This window comes from Tinamus guttatus, unplaced genomic scaffold (assembly GCF_059628265.1).
Source record: "Tinamus guttatus ecotype Peru unplaced genomic scaffold, ASM5962826v1 Tinamus_guttatus_pri_ptg000083l, whole genome shotgun sequence".
Taxonomy (NCBI): Eukaryota; Metazoa; Chordata; class Aves; order Tinamiformes; family Tinamidae; genus Tinamus; species Tinamus guttatus.
Genome location: NW_028288617.1, coordinates 210,586 through 233,168, shown reverse-complemented (window position 1 = coordinate 233,168; position 22,583 = coordinate 210,586). Strand labels below are relative to the sequence as shown.

The window sequence follows — 22,583 nt, the reverse complement described above, 5'->3', positions numbered from 1 at the left end:
TTAGAAAAAAAAAAGCAGAGACTCAAGCTACTCATTCTCTAGCCTAACTCTTGCTTTTCTAAGTAAGTGTGTGATTTGGTAAGTACTTACAGAAAAGCCTATTCCACAGTAAAGAGGACTGCTGAAAAATATCTATAACAAAATGAAGATGCCTTTGGTATTTACAGTTGCAGATCCACCACTATTAAAATGACAATCAGTTGTCTTCAGAGGCTTTTTCCTAAGAGAAGTGGTATTCCTAAAGTATTCCTCAAGAGACACATTTTTATTTCTCATTCTTTCTAAAGTCCAGTTGAATCTTTATTAGGTATTAGGGAACTATGGTGACAGCTTCAAGAACACATGGACAGGTTTTATCACTGCATTTATAAACTCAAGGTTTCAGGACTAAGGTTTTAGACAAGCAAGACTGCAATTAACATTAAATCTATATTTGAAATTAGAAACATTTCTATAAGGATTTTAAATCACCCTTTTCTTGAATAGAAGACTACAGATGGAAATAATTAACATGAATCATACATGAAGAATAGATTATTGTGTGTCAAGGTTTCAAACTCCTAAGTGTTAGAAAATACCACATTTATGCAGTTCCGCAGAACCAAACAATAGTTTTAGTACCTCCTTGCTTTGTATGTTGTGAACACCTCCTTTAAAAAACAGGACAAACAGTTATCAGGACAAAAATAATCCATAGTATATTAACAAATGATTTAATGGAATTTTCCTAAGACAAAGTGCAAATGAATTCTCTCAAAGTAAAACCTATTATATGTGCAATCTCATATAGCACCACTGTAGTGGAGCATGGCAGGGCATGAATTTTTCCTATCATTAGGCATACATTGTTTCTTCATTAAAAAAAAAAAAAAAAAAACTACTTGCTGAACTGATGCATGAATATGAACACACAAGCAACTGACCTGTTTGCTTAGCCCCAAAATACTTCATCTTGGACATTACATCTTGTGACAAACTATGCTAGTCTTTAAGAACAATCAATGCAACATATTCCTCCACAGATTAGAAAGCAAACCTACCTCCTCTCACATACAGATCCATTTGCACATCTACTACTTAAAAATAAAAAATAAAATAAACAGCACAAGCAAAAGAATATACAATACTATAAAGCAAAAGCAAATCTGTTGAATGCTCACACCAAATTGGACTTAATTCTGTCTATTTATAGGCTTGTCTATGGTATTTGTCACAATATTAGCAGCTACAAAGTGTACTTAATCATGAGACATGTTATCTCAGACAACCAAGAACAGTCTTACTGTAGGTGATAGGTTCTTAATGTCTCAAATGAACACCAAAGATAAACCCACTTTCTCTTTTGTGATCAAAGTCAAAAATCTTAATGTAGTATCTGGGCAAGATATCCTCTTTTATATTTAAATGAAAAAAATGGCAATTTAACTGCATTACTATCTCTTCCCTGCCACACAGCCAACACTTTTTTCTGGGAATGAAATCTGAATTGCTTTTACAAAGGATGCCGGCTAGCAAAATACTATCACAACTCACTGCATTTCCTAAACATCATAGATCTCAAGTATTTCCTAATGCTTAAATAATTAACTAATTGCACACTCCGCACAACAGCCTAAAACTAAAGGGCCATTATCTGCCCATAAAATCAAGAACATACATGCCTTAAGACCTGAAGTTTCAAGGCTAGTACTTGAAACAGTGACTGAATTAGAAGTTGTATCAGGACACTCAGAAGTTCACTTGGTAAAGACTGCATTACTCTTTTTCTTTTGCATCGAAAGAAATACCAGTGTAGCCATGAAACAAGCTGGCAGCGACATTTTAGGAAGGCAGTCCATTTCAGAAGTCTGTATTTAAGAGTTAACATTAAGCAAAACATTGAATTAATTACATTAAGTATGACCAAAAAACCATTATATGCTCCAACCCACTGTAAGTTTAAATATCAGATTTTTTTTCATAAATGCCAATGCTAAAATTTATTTATTTCCTCATACCCCAATGACAATCTAATGCCATTTTACTATTATGAGTATTTACACTTTTTAATTAGTACATTGCATCTCCAAAAGTAAATTTTCCAGGGCAATTCACTGACTCTTCATTTCTTGTCCACTTGTTCTAACTTAAATCTACATAGCATCCGTAGGCAATTAACCCACGTCAGCTGGCATTAAGGATTTAAGCACCTTTCTGGATATAAGATGTGGTGGAGGCTTTGGGGGCCGGAAATAGCTAAGAAAATAAGATTGATGGATGGCCTATCTACTATCCTTCATACAGAAGGATGAGTAGGTACCAATTGAAGCTAAACTGCAAGATCATAAGAAAACACATTCATACCGCTTGCTCATTTTTGATCACTACTAAAATATTGATGCAAATAAGCAAAAGTGATAGGTCCACCAGCCTCATTATTGGGATTTATCTTAGAAAAAACAGGACTTTAGATGTTCTGCAATTCACTATTAAAAGAATACATACATACTGTGCAGAAGAATAATGGTGGACAAAACAGGTGTCATTTATGAAATCCTTTTACAAAAATTACCTAGAACATAAGCAACCAGCTTTCACTAGAAGAGCCAGTGTTTAGGAACTTGCTCCTATTTCAAATCAAGATCAAGGAACTGCAATTCTGCTTAGCTTGGCTTTTCAGAAATTGCACATAACTGCCAATTATACTAATGAGAATTCTTAATATCTATATTTAATTTTACTATTTTAGCACAGAGAATGACCATGAAGAGCATACTAAATTACGTATAGCCACTCTTGAACCATCAAACAACAACAGAAAATTAAACCTTTATTTAAGTGGGAAAAACAAACAACCACTCTTTTCCATGAAACATACTGCTTTGCTACAGTTTCAAGCATTAAGAAAACATCACGCAGTTTGGCACATAATTATGTTTCAGCAACTGCACGTGTGTATGTTTTACAATGACATGCTGCATCAGCCAACTTACATTCTTCTCTCAGTGTAAAAACCAAGGTGTTCTCACAACCAATGTATGTGTCACCTTCTCAGAAATGCATGTCTTTGCAATTACTAGTATTTAAAATTTCCACGGTATAATGGGTATAAAATTATAAAGCAAGACACTGCACAGCACACTTGAGATTTCCAGCAATAAATTTACAATGAATCATGGAAGCAGCATTGGAATAACTAGTTTTACTACCATTCATATAATACTGTCAGTATTGAGTACTGGTTACTCAATAAGTTATCAAAAGGTATTAAATAAGGAAAAAAGGAGCGAACAAGTGAACTGAGCTACTGAAGAGCTGGTAGAAAGCAAAAGAGTGAAAAAAGGTGCAGAATACCACTATAGTTCAGTCACACAGACCCTAGCAGTTAGTATTAATGAGTGGACTACATAGCACCAGGAGCTTAATGACACACTGAAGCAGAGCTCAGAAACAGAAGCACGTCCTGGAACACTGCCACAAGTGGGCAAGACTATTTAGAACCAGTTCACTGGATCTGCATTATTTTCTTTTAAAATCTACCCAGATAGCAAATTAATGTATTTCTATTGATTTTTTTTGTGTAAATAGTCTGTACAGCTTTTCATCTTTAAAGTGGCTTTGTACATTAATGTATCTATCACTAGCTAGTTAGTAGTAAGGTAGTATATTCAAGACTGACTAGCAATTTTGAAATGAGGCAAGGTGAAGGTCAAAAAGACCTCTCCTTGAAGATAATTAGAACATGACACAGTCAAACATAGTCAAAAGCAAACACACCAGCATTTTTTTCCCTCCAAACAAAACACATTTTGTTCCAGCAGGCTTCTTCAATGCATTCTGGGAAGCAGAAATTAACCAAAAGCATAAAAAAAGGTTCCTGGTCATGACAAACCTATTTTAACAATCCTCTTCACCAGACACTCAGTATGCACATAGCAACAGTTATTATTATTATTTAAAAAACAAAACAACAACAAAAAAACCACACACTCGGTTTAAACCACACTCAGTTTATATTCAAATTAAGCTTCTAAATAAACAAATAAGCAAATGTATGGAATAGTTTTATATTTGACTGTCAGTCAATATCCCTCTATTAAGAATTTCAAAAAATCAACTAGCTTATTAGAAAACAAACTTAAGACTACAGTGGAGTAATGACAGTGTTATACAAAAGTTTAATCAGAAAAAAAAATTAACAAACCCTGATAAAACATACATAAAATCTCATTAGGATGAGAAAAGCAAGTCAAATACATCAGAGTAAAGCTACCAGGGCCATGGGAAAAGTCTGCAATTGAAAGACAGAAACTTCCTTTTGTACACACATTTTTATCTTCAAAATATAAATAACAGTAAATAGAGAATGATGATTTGGGATGAAATATGAGTATTACTTCCTAGCCATACAGTTAATTTTTCTTTAGAAGAGCCCAAAGAAAATGGTCAAAGTAAAATTCAAGAATAAGACAAAATACTGTAATTCTATTTGTATAAATGTATAGGTATATATACACACATATAGATATATGTACATAAATATTTACACACATACACATATATGTGCATTTGCAGGAAAGATCAGTACAGGCAGCCAATTTATGGTAGCCGTTTTCACAAAAAGAACAGCAAAAGATTAAGAGCAATAACTTTTTTTGTTAGTTTGGAAATGTAAAAAGACTTGCAGTTAAGCTAATCTTTTCTAAGAGTAAAGAAGGGAGTGAGAAAACTTGCTTCGAAACAGAAGCAGTAAGTAAGGGTGTGCATCTGCTTCCTGGAACAGGATATCAAATCTATGTGTAATGGCTGACCCTTTTTATGGCCCTAGCTAGCTGTTGACAAAAAAGAACATTTTATAGATTTTCCTGTTTCTGGAAAACCAAAGGGATTACAAAATACACCCTGAAGAGTAAAAAAAATTAGGCATTTCCCCACCCTAAAATACCACCACATTCAGCAGAAAGTAATACCAGCTGGAACACAGAACACACATAAGCAATTATTTCACAGGATAAAGCAAACTGAAGGTTCAGGAGGGGAAAAAAAATCAATAGTTTATTCATATAGAAACCTGTCAGTGAACCTTGTCGCATTTTAAAACTATTAAGGTTCAACATTCCTGTTAAACTTTATGTTTCAGTTTTGCATGCAGAACTGATTATTCCCTCTATGTTATACTAGAATTTTGTGACCTTCATTTACTCTTTCAGAAGACTTCTTATTAACTTGATGATTACAGACAGTAAGGGCATATAAAAACAAAAACACTATGAGGATGCAGGAACGAAATGGAAATATTATTAAATTTTCTTTTTTTCTTGTAACATTGAACCCCTCCTCAGCAAGCATTTTAAAAACGGGGGAGGCGGGAAGAGGAGGAAGAGAAAAAGATACAATCTATATTATTCCCCCAAAGCTAGTAATGAACAACAAAAGCATTCAAAGACTGAATGATTTTATACTTCATTATTATTGCTTGTCAGCTTAAAGACAGAAATGTAGTCAAATAAGCTACCTATAGCAGAAGGACAGAATAAGAACTATACCTGAATGAGTCTCAAAGAAGAGAGCCTAGCTTCTGGATTTCAGCAATGAAACAGTAAAGAAGTGAACATGCATCAGGTATGAGAAAAAACTAATGGTGATTAAGTAAATAAAAAGAAACAGAAAGCAGATATGAGCAAAATTGATTTAAAGCAGAATGAATTATAACTACCTACGGATAAAGCATTAAACAGCCATTTGCACTTCTAGCAAAACAGAGACCACGGTAGTTCACATACGCACAACACACAAGACGAAAAGACCAAAGAATGTAACAGTACTGCACAATTAGAATTAACCAGAGACTACATGCTGCACATGCTAAAAATGACTTTCTACAACTTAGAGAAGCAGGGGCTCTCTCTATTCACACTATAGCATGCTGGTGCATTGACCAGAGAAGCACAATTTGCTTACCTCCTGTAAAAGATCGGCCTGCTCAATGGCTTTGAGAACATTTTTCTTGGAAGTCTCCTGAACTTCCCCTCCCAAAAGGAATTCATCCAGAATGAAATAGGCTTTTTCAAAATTGAAGATGATATCAAGTTCACATACCTGAAAAGAGCACTGAATGTTACTGCAAGCAGGGCGATACCACCTACTGACTTGTCCTCTTATAAAACTTAACTCGCCCTCAGCTTCACCAAACCAAGATGTCAGCCTTGGGCTCTATCTTTTTGAGATGTGAGGCACCGCGAATCATTCACTTGAGGCCAAACTAAATGAAAAGTGTATTTTTGCTCCAGTTAAAAACAACTATAGCAGCCTCTTTCTTTGAAAAGTGTTTTCATAGCTTAAAAAAAAAAGTTTAATTCATAGCTTTCAGTCTTAGGTGGCTGTTTATATAGCATGAGAACATCCTTGTAAAGGTTCTCTTCTGGCTTCTTTATCTAAAATGATTTTATCTAACTCCCTACAATCTTAAAGCAATTCACAGTATCATATGCTTGATGTTTTATTCATTCTGTGCATGTCCTAGTCAAAGGTTGCAAAAGGATGCGCCAGGAATCCCCCTAAAAGTGCTAATACTACTACGATTCCATTTGAAGATGGTATCTAGGAAAGCAGATGTCTGTCTTCTCTTAGCATATCCCTGGTATTAGCTCACAAGCAACTGTCCAATTTAGAAGCAGATATAAGTAGTGCTGGGAGGGCACGGGAGTATATACACAAATGAGCAGTGCCAAAGAGAGGGAAAGCTGTGAGACTGGACAGAAAACTCAGGAAATCCTAAGATTTTATCCAAAAGCAAGTAAGGCCAGTGTGAACTAAGAGATGAAGTGAGTAAAGGCAATTACCAGCACATTAACAGTCATCCTCTCACAAACTCATCAATTCCTTTTCTAACAGTTACATAGTTAACTATAATTTAGTTTGACCAAACGACATGAAGTTTGCTAGATACATACTTTCAAAAGCTAGTTGATTGTTGTTTTATTCCACAGCACTTTATAGTATAGCACACACTATGCATCTGAAAAAAAAAATAACCAAAACAGAAGCATTAACTCACACTGCCAAAATACTTGTCAAGAAGTTCTACGTAGCGATGAATTATTTCCAGAGTTATTAGCTCATTGTCCTGGTCTTCAATAGCACAGCAGAAATAAAGGCTTGCATATCTGTAACAACAAAATAATCTTTACATTAGCATAAGAACATTGGCAAAGTGAACGTATTTGAGCAAAGTTCAGTTTTCAGCAGTCCTTCACGCTGGAGTCTACGACCATACTGTTATCCTTTACAAGGAGCCTTTCAAGTACTACAAGGAGAACAGGCTAAGATACCGGCAGACATACATGTACACAGAAAGCAACGTGCTTCCTTGAATCAATCAAGATTTCAGTCTTTACCATTCTTTAAATGAGGGATTAAACTAGCCTCAGATGTGGTTGGAAAAGGAAATGTATTTTTCATCTGAATTTTTGAAGCAAGGTATCATTTCTATTATCTCTAAAAAAACAGGCACTGGTCTCCTAATAAACAGATCACATCCTTAAATTTGTAACAAACACAAACTACATACACATTAACAGAGACTGAAAATGGCCATCCATTTTAAGTAAGAAAAAAAGGAGCGAGAAACCTTATTCAACCTAGAGCAATCCACTTCCACCCTGAATGCAATGAATTCTTTACTTCAGATATGACTTTGAACTCCACTTTTAACAAAAAATATCCCTGCATCAACTCTAGTGTAACAAAGGAATTTTATCAGCCAAAACATATTAAGTACCAAAAGTTGTTCTCAGAGCATTCTGGCTGGAAGAAGACATGCAAGACAATTTTATTTTGTAAAACAGAAAAATATGAAATTATAGAAGTATCAATACTACCATATATATGACCTACACATACATTTCTTACTATAAGTAAACATTTTAATAAGGGTAAGATTTTGGCCAATTAAATCATATAATGGTTAAGGTTGGAAGGGACCTCTAGGGATCATCTAGTCCAGCCCCCCTGCTCCAGCAGGGTCACCTAGAGCACGTGGCACAGGGTGGTATCCAGGCGGGTTTGGAAGATCTCCAGAGAAGGAGACTCCACAACCTCTCTGGGCAGCCTGTTCCAGGGCCCTGTCACCCTCACAGGAAAGAAGTTCTTCCTCACATGGACATAGAACTTCCTTTCATGCCATTTTCACCCTCTTCAGAATTTGTTCGAGTTCCCCTGCTTACTCCAAGAGGTTAGTAGCATCACCTCAAATTAAACTTCTTCTTTAAACTAATTTTTCCCTAAAGAGCACATGCTAAATATTTTTGTGATAGCTCTTGGGGTTGGGGGGCGGGGGGGAGAAGGGGGGAGAACAAAACACTACCTTGCTCTCTTGTTTTATTTCCTATTAAAAACATCTTATCTCCCTAGCATCAGCATGGCCAAAGACATCGTCAGCTAACTATCTCAGGGCTACTTTAAACAAACAAACAAAAAACAATTTATTCCTTCAGTTAACAATATCTACTCTGCCAATTTCCAACCAAATTTACCCAAGCTCTTCAGCCCAAGAATATAATTGGACTATTGCTCCTATGTATGATATGTATCTATCCGGTTTCTGTTAAAATTGGTCTCCCTCTTCCTAAACTGCCATTCACAATCTGCAAGTGCCATTTTCACTCTGCTCTAGTTGGGTCAAATTGATAGGGCTTCATCATTACAAATGATCAGAACCACTTTTATCCAAAAGTTTAAACTATTACAAAAAAGTGACTATCTACAATTTATTTCCATTCTGCCACAAAACCTGACTTAAGATGGTCGGTGAGACATCTCTCTTCAGAGAAGCTCTTAACATATCACAATGATGAAGAAATAAAAGAACAAGGCGATTTAAATGTTATTACTTTGGAAGTCCCATGTGAGCCCAGTTTGAGTTTACACTGTTGATTTGTCCCCAATTTTAATATTTCAAGTATATTTACTATCATTGTAGTAACTTGCGAGATGCATTTTGTACAGTGCTTTCTTAGATGAAGAGGTTTTTTTTTTTTTTTTTAAAGACTGGGAAGTGATACTCTACAGAAAAATCAGGCTTTCAAATCTAATGAGAAAACCTCATGTTAGTTTTAATATATTATTTAATGCTTAACTCAGACTAAATCCGTTTGAACAAAACTTTTACCATATTCTGATGAGCAGCACTGATTACAACCAAGTACAGTCATACTGTCTCCTTTTAGTACTTAGACACAAATTGAATCTCATAGCGTAGACCTCACCAAACCAGAACTGACTCATGTTTAATATTTTTCCACACAGGATAGTCCTTTTGTGTTCCCCTCTTACTTTAAAAGTTTAACTGACACACGAAACTTTTTAAGTAAGAAAAAAGAAAAAAGGAGAGAAACATTATTCAACCTTGAACATTTTGCAGAAAACTAGTCTGCTCTCAGTGTCCTCATTTAAAATAAAGCATAACATACTTTTTGAAATACTTTATTTAGCAGCTATTGAGTAAAGCACACTTTCAAGCTCTGCCAGCTGCAGCTTCAGAGAAAAGACTACGAAGAAACAAAGCTACTTGGTGGGTATCTTAACACAGAAGGAAGGCCTGGGTATCTATTATTATACACAGAAAGCATTTTTCAAGTTCTCAAGTAGAAAAACTGAAAAGCAGCACAGGACAGACTTACACAAATTCCTACCTTTGGTAGCCCATTTTAGAGTTCTCATGTTAGAAGGAAACAAACACACAAGCCTTCCTACAACCGCACACTTATTCAGTAGTGGGCATTTGGCAGGCAATGTTTTTACCACCAAAACACTCCTGTTACTCAGCTCAGAACCAGATTGAGTCATTCTACTATAGGGGAAACACATGGAGCAGGTCACTTGTGGGCAGAACACCGTGGGTGTCAAGTCCCGCTGATCCAGTAGTATTCTCCTACCAGGACAGGACACACCTGGAAGCAACACCAAGTGAAGCTGCAAGCCATCTGGCTGCCAGCATCTTAGTAGCTTTCCACACAAATTCCAATTGCAGAAATTTCAAGCCTACAGTGTTTGGCTGCACTGAAAATGACAATAATGCTGCCTTTAAGAGGCAGGCAGGTATTTTAAAGAGCGCAGGAATCTGGAGTTTGGTGATAATTTGCCAACAATTACCCAGTGACAGCTATAGCCATGGAGCTGTGCTTGGCAAGACTTTTTTTTTTTTTTCCTCCTCTTTCAGAGAACTTAACTATGTTTCTCTGCTAAAGCACAAAGTTTTGAGACTCCAGGACAGGCAGATGAGTTAGGCTTCATTTAAGGATACAGACATCATCAACAATAATAATTACACCCAACATGGGCATTTCTTTCACCATATCCGACTGCAAACCTAAAAAGGGAAACTGATAGTTTTAGAAATTAACAGAAGCTGTGTAATTCCTTCTGTAAGAGGAAGCTTCTTTCTCTGTCCAAGTCACACAAGAGCCTAGAATATTCTACAAAGATATACTTAGCATAAAGTTAAAATAACCATATCTAAGCACCTAGTTTAGTATAATCATAGCATGCAGCTAGCTTTAGAGTTTCTTCCATGTTATATCATTTTCATTAGATGCAGCTGGCAGTTAAGGCATACATAAGGACAGACACTGATCATGCCAATTGCTGGACACATTTCATTAAATAGATAACATTAGTGTGTCATGGAATCAAAACACTGTCAGCTAAGGACATGCACTATTTGCAGAAAGGACATTTATTTTTGGGAGATGGAAGTAGAGTCATAGAGGTATGGTAGAAAATATTGTTTTAAAACTTCAAGTTTTTAAAGGAGCCTACAATTAAGGTTACTTCAAATTAACTGAGAATTGCTACATCACTAAGAGCAGCACAAGTTGTGACAAATTTAAAATACTACATATGCAGTTATGTATTACAGTATAAAAATAATCCTCCTCCTTTAAGTTACCAGTCAACAACTAAGTCCCACGTTTAATAAAGTTTAACAAATGCTAACAAAGTATGCTTCGATAAAAAGCAGTTATTCTGTAATTTCTAATTTTGACTGCAATAGATCACATAATGAAAATAACTAACATGAGCAGAAGCTAAAGCAATGAATAGCTGAGAGCACCTATTATTTCTTTTTTAAAAAGTCATATTCTTGTTTCTCTCCTTCCACTGCCCCCAGCCTTTCAGACTGCCATGCTTCCTATCTTACTCTTCATTAAAATATTGGAAATTTTTACATTTAAAGACAAATTCTTCCAGCACAAGAGGAAAGCAGCAACAACGTTGACCTTGTATGATCCAATATTCCCAGTATTACTAGAAGGTAGGAGTATGTGAACGTGCTTGCACTTGTTCAGCTTCCAGTCCACCATTAGCAGATGACGTCCTTTTTATTGTAATAAAGTGCAATAGTTGCTGGCTTGACAAATTTGATTTTTTTTTTCAGCAAGTCACTTCAAAGATTTACTTTGTCTCCTGAAGTAACGAGTTCACAACCCTTTTTCAATCTTCAGGTGTTGACTAGCCTGAACAACTCTCTTCCAAACCTCCATCCTAAGTTATGATCCATGTCAAATGCAGGGCTGCCTTTTCACCATTTTTTTTGTAGCTGTAAAGAAATAACTACAAAGACAACAATGACTAGGACCAACAATGACTATGACAAGGGACCTGGACAGACTGGATAACTGGGCAGTGAAAAATCTTATGAAATTCAATGAAGACAAGTGCCAGGTCCTGCACCTGGGGAGGAATAACCAGACACCAGTACAGAGTGGGGACCGACTTTCTGGAGAGCAACTCTGCAGAGAGGGACCTGGGCATCATGGTGGATGACAAGTTGGCCATGAGGCAGCAGTGTGCCCTCATGGCCAAGAAGGCCAATGGGATCCTGGGGTGCATTAAGAAGAGCGTCTCCAGCAGGTCGAGGGAGGGGATCTTGCCCCTCTACTCAGCCCTGGTGAGGCTGCATCTGGAGTATTGTGTCCAGTTCTGGGCTCCACAGTACAAGAGGGATGTGGAGCTGCTGGAGAGAGTCCAGCGCAGGGCCACAAGGATGATCAGGGGCCTGGAACATCTGCCCTATGAGGAGAGGCTGAGGGAGCTGGGCCTGTTCAGCCTGGAGAAGAGAAGGCTGAGAGGGGATCTGATCAGTGTCTATAAGTACCTCAAGGGAGGGAGTGCAGAGGATGGTGGTGGGCTCTTTTCAGTGGTGGCCACTCACAGAACTAGAGGAAACTGCCAGAAACTGAAGCATCAAAAGTTCCATAGGAACTTAGGGAAAAAATTCTTAACAGTGAGGGTGACAGAGCCCTGGAACAGGCTGCCCAGAGAGGTTATGGAGTCTCCTTCTCTGGAGATCTTCAAAACCCACTTGGACACAGTCCTGTGCCACGCGCTCTAGGTGACCCTGTGTATGCAGGGGGGTTGGACTAGATGATCTCTAGAGGTCCCTTCCAACCTTAAGCATAATCATAATTCTATGATTAATCCAACTCTGCAGCCATAATTGCAATTGTCTAAGTGTTGCATATACGAAACAAGAAATTAAAGAGAAAGTACTTAAAAAGAAAGGCAGATGAAGCTACTGGCTTATCAATTTTGCATTTCAGTTTGTTTTGCTGGAGAAAAAAAAAAAAAAGAAGAAAAGAAGTCTAGCATACCTTTAATATGGCCGAACAGTTTGAGTTGGACAATCCTCTCTAGTACCTGAAACTTTTGGCGGTTAAGACATTCTAAAACAATACTGCACATCAATTTCAGCAATTTAAGCAATATGCACATATTTTTGTAGATAATTTAAAAAAATCAGAAAAATAAACCAAAACAGTAAAAGCTACTGGACTCTGATTATTAAGATGGTCATTTTGAGATTATCTTCGCTAGCTTATGAATCACCCTTTTAAAAGGGATTATGCTAGTTGTTATTCATCAACTTTAATTTAAGGAAATGCAAACACCAAGCAAAATGACTAGAAAAATCTTTCCTGTAAAGCAGCAAGAAGCTATTCTTTCAGATCACAGGATTTTCAGTTTACTATCAACTCCTACACTCAATCCCTCTGGTGAAGTTTTAGCTTAATGAAACTTGCCTACAAAAGCTAAACAGAGCAACTTTGATACAATCTTATCTTAAGCAATGGTTTTACAGGCTAGCTGTGCCAGACCGGTTCTTAAACAGCAGAATACGCTACTGCAGCAAGCTGTGCGCATCAGTACTCCAACAGATGCACTGTAGTCTACATCCAGCCCCAAATGGTCTACACAAAGCTTCGCTATTCCTTGACGAGAGGCCCCACAGCGTGCGCCATGGACACAGACACCACAGCTTTGAGCATCTTGAATACCCATACTTCAACCCCCACCAGTTCGCTGGGCATAAAAAGGGCATAGCCACAAATAGGTAACAGTAGTGAACAGAGAAGGAGAGAGGACAACTCTGTGGACCCACCTCCCCCCACAGCAGCTACTGCTCTGCAGTGCTGGGCAAGAGGGAAACACACTGGCCTACCCATGCCTATTTTCTCCTCATCTGACCCCATAAAAGTCCAGCTGCAAGAGCACTTGTGTACATCACTACATGAGGGACACATAAAACATTTAAGCAGGCTTGTCTAAGTGTATGCACATAAGTGTTTTTGTGAGGAAATCAACATGCAGAAGAATAAAACTTTGTATGTTCTGTTTAAGCATGACCTTATACATTGTTCCTCCTCCTTCCCTATGGAGACATCATTATCTTTGCAAGAGTAGGAGAACTACTCCCAGATATACAGGCAACATTTATTCACATGACATTACATGCAGTGTTGTATATATCAGATCAGGATCTAAAGGTTGAATCCTTGAAAACAGGTTACTAACTCTTAAAATCCAATTCCTCTTCCCTTCAGAGAGAAGGCAGCAATATTGTACAGCACAGGAGTCATTTACCATGTCACACAGAAATAAGAACGCACAAATCTTTTAAGTTTTATACGTAACTAGGGAAAGGGATTAACTCAAAGTTGCCTATCAGCTTAAGATGGAAGAGATGCAACCTAGCAAATCAGGACCAGAATTATAGTTATTTATGCAGAAAAGTATTTTCACACTTTACTTTCTAAAGGTCACAAACCAGCCTTAGAAAAGTTAGCAAACAAGTGAGAAATTAAACTATTACCAAAGAACATTATACAGTAATTCCACCAAAAGAAAGTTAGGGATGATTTCTAAAATTAGGAGCTACTTCTCTTTGCATTCTCTGAAATAACAAAGTAATATTCTTGTTTCTATAAGCCTTTAAAGCAAGCTGCATTTGTAGCTGATTTATAAAGTAATCGCCCTAGGTAAACGTTTATAAAATTTAGTTTTTCTTTATTAGCTGTTAGGTCATACATGCATGCTTCATATTTGTATGCACTTACTTACTCTGGGCATCTAAACAGGGAACTTGTAAGAACCACTTCCTATTAAAGGAGAAGGAAACCTCATTTCTTTTCTTCAACACATTGCTAAATGCATGAGTGATTTTCAACACATGAATGATTCCTACTTGGTTATCAAATTAGATTCAAGGAAAACCCTCAAAACCCACACTTCTCCATAACCAATGGGCTGGAAGAGCAAGGAGGGAGGTGAAATGAACCTTCACTATTTTCCTGCTACTTATTACATTGTTTGTCATGTATGGCAATTATGAGGTTAGTGAGACAGAACAACCTTTTGTAGACAATCTTCAGGTCTCTCCATTCCAGGAAGCTGCACATTTTCGGTTTGCGGGCTAATACTGTTTGAACAAGTTCCCTTGTGATTTTCTTCTTTTCTTTGTCAGATAATGGGACATACCACTTCTGAAGTCTCAGTTTCCCCTGACGACTAAAAAGCAACATAAACTGCATCTGTGGAATTGGAAGAAGAAAAAAAAAAATTAATCTCAGTTCTCTCTTGGTTTTATAATGATTTCTATGAGGGGAGCCAAACAGGAAATAAGATAGCCATACAAAGCCCTAATTACATTAAGTATTTCTAAAGCAGTAGCAGATAAAATACAAGATTGGGGAACACGATTAATAAGATTCAACGAAACAACGTTAGCCACAGCCAAAATGGAAGAAAGCATACACAAGTTTCAGAAACAGGTATCAGAGCCACCAGACAGCAAATAAACCTAAATTCCAGACAAACCATGTCCAGCAGTGGCACAGCTGCATTTGCATTTACCACAGACAAGGACAAAAAAAAAAAAAAAAAAAAAAAAAAAAAAAAAAAACAAAACAGCAAGCCATCTCCCCAAACACTCAAGCTCGTTTTCAATTGACTGGATTACAGCCTTACAGCAGGCACAATTTGCACTTAAGACCTTCCTGAAAAGCCTCCGAATACTTTAAGAGGCATTAACCCTCCCGATGGAGAGTCCTCCGGCACAGAGCAGCCTCGCCGACCCTCGCATTACACAAAAGGAACAGACGTTAAGTGCTTTTCCTGCCGTCCAGGTCTCGCTTCCTCCAAAGGAGTGATGCTGCAGTTACATTTTAAGAGGAACTCGGCTGTGTTTTTCCAGCGGCTCTAACCTTATAGGAAATAACCTCTTTTTCTTTTTTTTTTTTTTTTTTGTTCCCCCTTCTTCTTTTTCCTCTCCCCACCTTCCTGCTCAAAGTTGCCCGGCGCCGGGCAAGTTTCCCAGGCCATCGGCGCGGCGAAGCGCCCCGAGCAGGCGCAGCCTCCTCCCGGCGGCAGCCCCGCAGCGCCGGCACCCGCGCACCTCCCGGCACCGCCGCCCCCCTCGCGGCTCCTCCCGGCCCGCCAGGCGGTAGCTCCGGCCGTCCCAGCCTGGGGAAAGGGATAGAGAGGGGAGTCTCGGTGCCGCCGCTAGAAGCCGTTAACGGTCAGCCGCTAACGGCCTCCCCCGGGGCAGAGCGGAGGACGAGGTGGGGTGAGCGGCGGGGGAGGGGGGGGGGACGGGACACTCCCGTCCTCTGTACCCCCAAGGCGGGCTCCGCGCCCCGACGGCAAGACGGAGAGGGGAAGGGGAGGCGAGCGGGTCCCCCCGCGGCGGTGCTCACCGTGCCCCAGGACGGGCTCTGGGAGCGGGGAGCAGGAGGAGGACGCGGCGCGCGAGGCCGGTGCTGCTGCCGGTGCTGCTGCCGGTGCTGCCGCCGCGGCTGCCGAGCAGCTCTGAGCAGCGCAGGGCGGGCGCCGCCAGCCCCGGAGCCCCGCGAGCGGCAGCGCGCGCGCGCCGCGCCCCAACGGCCGCCCCCGCCCCCGCCCCGGCCTGCCCGCGTGGGGGGGAGGGGCGGGGCCGAGCGGCGGGCGCCGCGGCCGGGCGGCGGGCGGGGAACGGGGGGCGGGGCCAGGAGGCTCCGCCCCCTCCCCCCACCCGCAGCAAAACTGTGGGCGGGGCGAGAGCGCGGCCGTGGCCAATGAGAGCGTGGGACAGGGCGGGCAGGGAGGAGCCGGCGGGGGGGGGGGTGTGGAGAGCTCGATCCGCGTGGCCCGCGCTAGGATAGGGCAGCGGCCCGCGCGGCGGCAGCCAACCAGGGCGCGCAATGCAGATAGCGGTTCGCCCGCAGCCAATGAGGCGGCGAGGCCCGGGGCGCGGGGTGTGACATCAGTCAATGAGGCGCCCGGAGACAGAGGCTCTTCCTCGCTCCCCCCGCCCCGCGAGGGTGGGAGGGTCTGGGCGGGGGGAGGGGGCGCCTGCGCGTGCGCAGCGCGGTGTTTCCTTGCAGCACGTGCGCGCCCCGCGTGGGGGAGGTGCGCGGGGCGGGGCGGCCGTTAACGGCCTGCGCGGGGCGGGGTCCCTGCGTTGCGGGGACCGCGTCTCTCAGGGGGGCGGTTGAGCCTCCTATCAACGTCTCATTCCCCACGGCGCCGTGATTGTCATCACTAATTAAATTCTCAGAATTAGCCGCAGTCGAGTTTTTTTTTTTTTTTTTTTTTGGGGGGGGGGGGAAGCGGAGAGGAGGGCACGACTTAAGAAATTATGTTTTTTTTTTTTTTTTCATTCCTGTGCGGCCAAGAGGCTTTTTCCCCACACGAAACCACTGGGCTTGTTTGGGGTGGGGGTTGGTTGTCTTTAATGCTGATAGGCTGCGAATAAAAGGTGCAAGTGTAGTCCAAAATAGACATGCAGAAAAAGCTCTTTCAGCTGAACTACGAGTACATTTATTAAAAAAAAAAAAAAAAGCTTCCAGTGACTTACATCTCTTGACACTCTTGGTGTCAAGGCACTTCACCTTATCAGTATTAAGGATGGAAATAATCAGGTGAGGTGACTTTTACCGGGCAAACTTTAAATGGCCTCGCGGCGTGACTGACGGAACAAGGGAGAAAGATTGTACTCCCTTCGCTGCCTCATCATTAAGAGCAGCTTCAATCACTCTGGGATGTGTCATGCTTTTATTACTTTTTATTATCGACACCCAAAAAGAAAAAATCTATTCTTCTGGCTACAAAACAGCTGTAGCAGCAGAATCCAGGGCTGGAAATGCTTTTGTATAGAAATGTGGATAATCTGAAAGGAAAGCCAATTTTCTGGCATTTCAAGGAATGCTCTAACCAATTGTACTTGAGGAAAATTGCAGATATGCTACTTTCTCATTTTATAATGCAGATTATAATTGCAAGATGAAAGTGGCATGGGAACAAGGCGACATGCATGAAACTAAACTGAATGGATGAGGCAATTACAGTGCTAGAGCCACATAGAAAGGGAGAACTGCTATTGTTGGTGCTTATCCTCGTCATATTTAATATTTATTCAGCATCCATCCTGTTCTCTTTTGGAATCGTCTTTTATTAAATCTAGGAACAGATGTATATGGATTTGCTAGCTCAGACATTGTGGAACGACGCTTTTCTGTACATTGTTTTGTCCTCAGTAGTTAAAAGTTTTCAAAGCAGTGCAGCTCTGCTGGTTCGTCATGAGGCTATGCCCTGCTCTAAAACATCCCATTGTTCAGCAGGCTTTCTTAAATTCCCTCCTTCCCAATCTGCACTTTGTTATTCTTGATTTTATCTTCCTGTACTTCATAAATTCTCCATCATGAATGTACACGCACTTCAAATGTTTACAGATGTCCTAAATCATTGTGTAATCCCGCACCCAACTTTCATTTCTCTTTATCTGAGCCACTTCCACTCTATTATGGTAATGGCAGCTCGAAATTGAATTTCTGAAGGAGTCGCACAGGACCTGTATTATGATTTGCCACTTCCAAGCATACGGAAATATCTACATATAGACCAAACCATGCATTTTACACGTGCTTAGTTAATGGCAGTGCTGGAACTAGCGAGTGGCTCAAGAAATATATGTATTTTGGTGTAATAAAGACAAAATTTGAGATCCTCACCCTTTTGTTTCTGGTGGTATCTTGGATCACGGCAATGGGAGCTGAGGTTCAGCTGGTGCCTTCCTCGTTCCTGTTGCAGCTGGAGGATGCCCTTTCCTCAAGCCTGCCTGTATCATCACTCACGTGATCATTCTTTAGTTCCTTTCCATAAAAATGGGCCTGCTTACTTTAAGCAATTTCAGGTGTGTTTCCGTGGTGGTTTCAGATAACCTAAATCCCATCTTCTCTCATCTCTCCCCTTATTCCCAGCTCTATGTTGCCGTCTTTTACCCTGCGCTGACATAAAGGCCTATGCTGCCTCTCGCTTCAAAAACAGGGCTTTGCAAAAGAGGCTCATTTGGCCAGTGAAGTGCAGATAAAATAAACAGCGGAGTCAGTCTGCAGATCCAGCACCTCTGACAGAAGGGCAGGTGGTGTTGTCCTTCCTATCTGTGCTGCTGCTTCCAGGAACTTCAGATGACTTTCTGTTTGCAGGAGTTGTGATTTGTACTAATTACCTGCCTTGATACACACTCCGTCTTTCTTTCTCGTAAGAAATGATGCTGTCACTTACCCATTGATCTAGCAATATACTGAACTAGCTGTAATTAACAAACTGATGAAGATACATATGATGCTTAAACAATAACATAATAGCCTGCGCATATTCCGCACGCCCATGACAATGCAAATGTCATGCAGCCTAATTTTAGACACGACACAGTGAGTCTTCTGTTCATTAGCCTTTGTTTATTGTCTTACAACCAGCTTTAACAAGATGGATTTTAAAGTAACCAGAGCTCAGTATTTTGGTTTCTAAGCCATGAATTATAACCCCCCAGTTTAATAATGTATTGTATTTTTAACTGCTATAGCAGTAAAAATCCTTTATATTCCATTTTCCGATGTAAGGCAAATCTTCAGGGGATATGTCCATTGACCGTACAACATTTGGGGTCTCTAGCCAAGAGTTTACTCACTAGATTATTTTCAGCATGATTTGAGACACAGAAGAGAACTGCCTGGAGCTGGTGAGGGAGGAAGAGCGGAGGAAGGAAGCTCACGCGAAATAAGATTAAATTTGCTTGTTTTTGCTTGGTGTAGTTTAGGTTTGCTCTTCTTGTTTTGTTTGGTTTTGTTTTGCTTTCCAATTAATTAGAATATATTAGGTTTGCCTGGAATATGGGTATGAAAATTAATAAGGCAGACTACCAACATCCTGGCACCTGGCACTTCACGCACTGCTCTAGTGCCAAATCCAAAGCCCTTGATAGCATTTTGTTGTGTTTTCATTGTTAGCCAAAATGATGAGTAAAACAAGAGGCTTTTATAACATGAACGACTTACTAATTCCAAAGGAACAATGGGATATTACATTTAAACATTTTTGTTTTTCTCAGGAAAGCGACACAATATTTTGGGAAAAAAAAAACGCTTTGCTCCCTTTTCCCTTTCCAGTGCCTTCACGTTCTTGACTAGGATGGCAACATACCTTAAAAGCGAATACTATATCTTTACAGGTCTCCATTAAAGGAGGCAATGGATGTATGAGTGAGACTCATTTAGTGTTGATTTATCTTCCTGATGCACAATATCAGACTCCATTTCCTTTGACTGAATAACCCTGGAGTCGTTACGAAGGCAGTGAGAACTGAGTTACTGGCCTTGGAAGTGATCACTGCTGGATTTTTGCCTCTGAAGCCTCCAAACAGGATGCTGTATTACTATCTGCAGTTCTCTTCCCCGAGGTAGCCCTGTCTGATCATTGGCCCAGCTATCAGTGTAACACTGTGCCTCATGCAGAACACTTGCTTCTCAGTGGAGCCAGAAGTGTACACGAGACCATAAATTACAATTTTCATTGCCATGCTCCTTTTTTCATGTGGAGCTCTCTCTCTTGATGAAATACTATTTAGTGCAATCTAGTAGCCTGATTGCTAGATGCTAGTAAATCATCAGGGTCTCTCTCAAATCCTTATCTCCACTTGGTTCAGATTTTGCAGGTTTGTCTGTGAAGAGACTTCTGGACACTAAAATCCTTTTAAAGGTGATTGATTTTTCTTTTGAGAGTTGTGTATTCCCCCCTCTCAGGAACATAGATGCCAGGCCAGGTTTGGCATAGGCATAGCCACAAAGTGGGCACTGGGGATGTTTATCCCTGAAGTTGGCTTTTCAGAGCTGGAGGGGGAGTTTGAAGTTGAAGCGTGTCTCTTCCAGTCTGATCATATGAATTACAGAATCTAAACCACAAATCAAAAATGTCATTTTCATTCAGTAAATAAATGAAAAGATGTTTTTAGAATATGTGGATTTGCATAGATGAGGTAAGGGAACACTGTACTTGCCACTTCTCCTTATTTAAAATGTTCGTCAAGCTGAGCCTGGCACAAAGCACAGCAGCCCTTCGAATCAGACATACACAAGGCAGCAGGTAGTCATGTATGCGGCCCAGTGAGTAGCGGGATTATCTCCTTACTATAATTTAAGTGATTTTTTTTTTTCTTTATTTGACGTTTATGATTGCAATAGTGCCCCAGAGCCTCAGAAATGAAGAACAAACTTCTTCACAGATATTGTCAGGACTCTCGGTGCCCCTTCCCACTCCACTGGTACAAACTGCCACAGCACGGCTAGGAATTGAATGTTTCTGGGACCGAAAGCAAGCATGTGAGCCAGCCTGGCTTCTGAGCCTCGCAAAGGAGTTGCTGGGAGGGACAGAGGAGACTGGTATTTCTAAGACTATGTCAGTACTTTGATTTAGGAGTATAAATATAGCTGAAAAAGCATCTCACATGCATCTTCCTCATCGCCTGGCACTCCTAAGAGAGCAGTAGCTGCCACTGCATTTTGTGAAGTGGCTGATGCTGCAGGTTAAACGGTAAGTGCTTATTGGATCCATCCCCTCAGACAGAGAAATACTCAGGCAGGCTAGTGCTGAGCTGCTCAGTTTTGCACAGGCTGAGTGATTCTTTTTATATAGCAGAGTACAACTTTGGATAGGACACCTGTGGAATTATGTGTCTTCAGAACAAGGCAGCATCTGAGTTTTGTGCAGTGCAGTTTGATCACCCTGAACCCACCGAAGTCCTGGTTTAGGCATTTACGTCATTTTCTGGTCCTTGCTATGAGACACACACAAGTGACAGCCCTGCTGGTCCTTTTGTGTGGGGACTAATATATGATCTAATATAGCTCAGAAGATGCTGCCTTTTGCAGCAGGGGGACAATCCATTTCCCGTCTTCACATTTTCTTAGGTTGCCACATTGCTTGCCGTGAGTTGGACAGAGGATGCAGACTCACACAGCTTGCATCTCTAATTATGCAATAGATGGTTATCTTTTATGGGAACCTGGAAATTGACCTCAAACTGAAATGATAACCCAGAATTAAAATGTTTCATGTTACAGTCAGATTCCTAAATCTTCCGAGCTTCTCACTGATCCTATAGTATTACACTAGACTGCCATTTCAAACCCTTCTGGATAATTCCGTCCAACTTCATCCATCATTATAAGGAAAATACATTACATGATCTGTCTCCTTCTTGCTACTGAGAAAAAGGAAAGCATTATATGATGCCTTCATTTATTGCCATTTTCTTTTTGACTGAATTCTTTAAAGTGGATGAAACTGGCAGCTGAAGACCTATAAACCATTTACTCCCCATTCTGAAGGCTCAAGAAGAATTTAAATGGTGGATATATTTCGAGCTTATGGTGTCTCCCTGAAAGGACGTTTTATCTGTAGAGATTGTAGTTGATCAGACTCTCTGGATCCACGCTATTGCCCTTGCTTAGTACAGCAATGTCGTCCTTAAAGCTGCTAAAGAGCAATTACAACAAACATCTTTGCTAGGAGTACACAGGAAAAGTGTGTATCAGCTGAAAGAATATATACCTGAGATCTCCAGTTTTTGAAGGAATTTTTAAGACCTAAAGGCTATAGGTCCTGAGTACAATAAAGCGAGATCTTTTGGAAGGGAATCATGATTCTCTTTAACAAAATCTCTAAATAGTTGATTTTATCTCTTTGCATTTGCACGCACACCACCTGCTCACCAGCACCAAGACTTGTGTGCCCAGGTGGTCTGGCCAAGGTCACTTGCATGAGCACGCAGAAGACCAGGACGCCAAGCACGGAGTCTTCTCTGTGCACCAGGGACATCCACTTTGGAAATGGAAGATGTGTGAGATCCACTGTTTCGTGATTTCGTTTCACCCTACACAGCCATAGGTAAAATTCATGAGTGTCATAGTTCCTTTGTTCTCCTTACCTCCGTATTTTATGGTTTTGGTCTT

The 22,583-nt window shown here is 40.4% G+C and overlaps 1 protein-coding gene across 3 annotated transcripts in view; it reads right to left on the bottom strand.

Annotated features, from left to right (window-relative positions):
- AP1S2 (adaptor related protein complex 1 subunit sigma 2) overlaps nt 1-16,030 on the bottom strand; it is a 28,879-nt gene extending 12,849 nt beyond the window's left edge. For all 3 annotated transcript variants that reach the window (XM_088520214.1, XM_088520215.1, XM_088520216.1), the window contains exons 1-4: nt 16,014-16,030; nt 14,671-14,849; nt 7,037-7,145; nt 5,941-6,078 (exon numbers count right to left, since the gene is read on the bottom strand). In XM_088520214.1, the coding sequence (XP_088376340.1) occupies nt 5,941-6,078; nt 7,037-7,145; nt 14,671-14,849 (426 nt within the window). In that variant the 5' untranslated portion in view covers nt 16,014-16,030. The remainder of the gene's footprint in view (nt 1-5,940; nt 6,079-7,036; nt 7,146-14,670; nt 14,850-16,013) is intronic.
- Between the last annotated feature and the right edge of the window lie 6,553 nt (nt 16,031-22,583).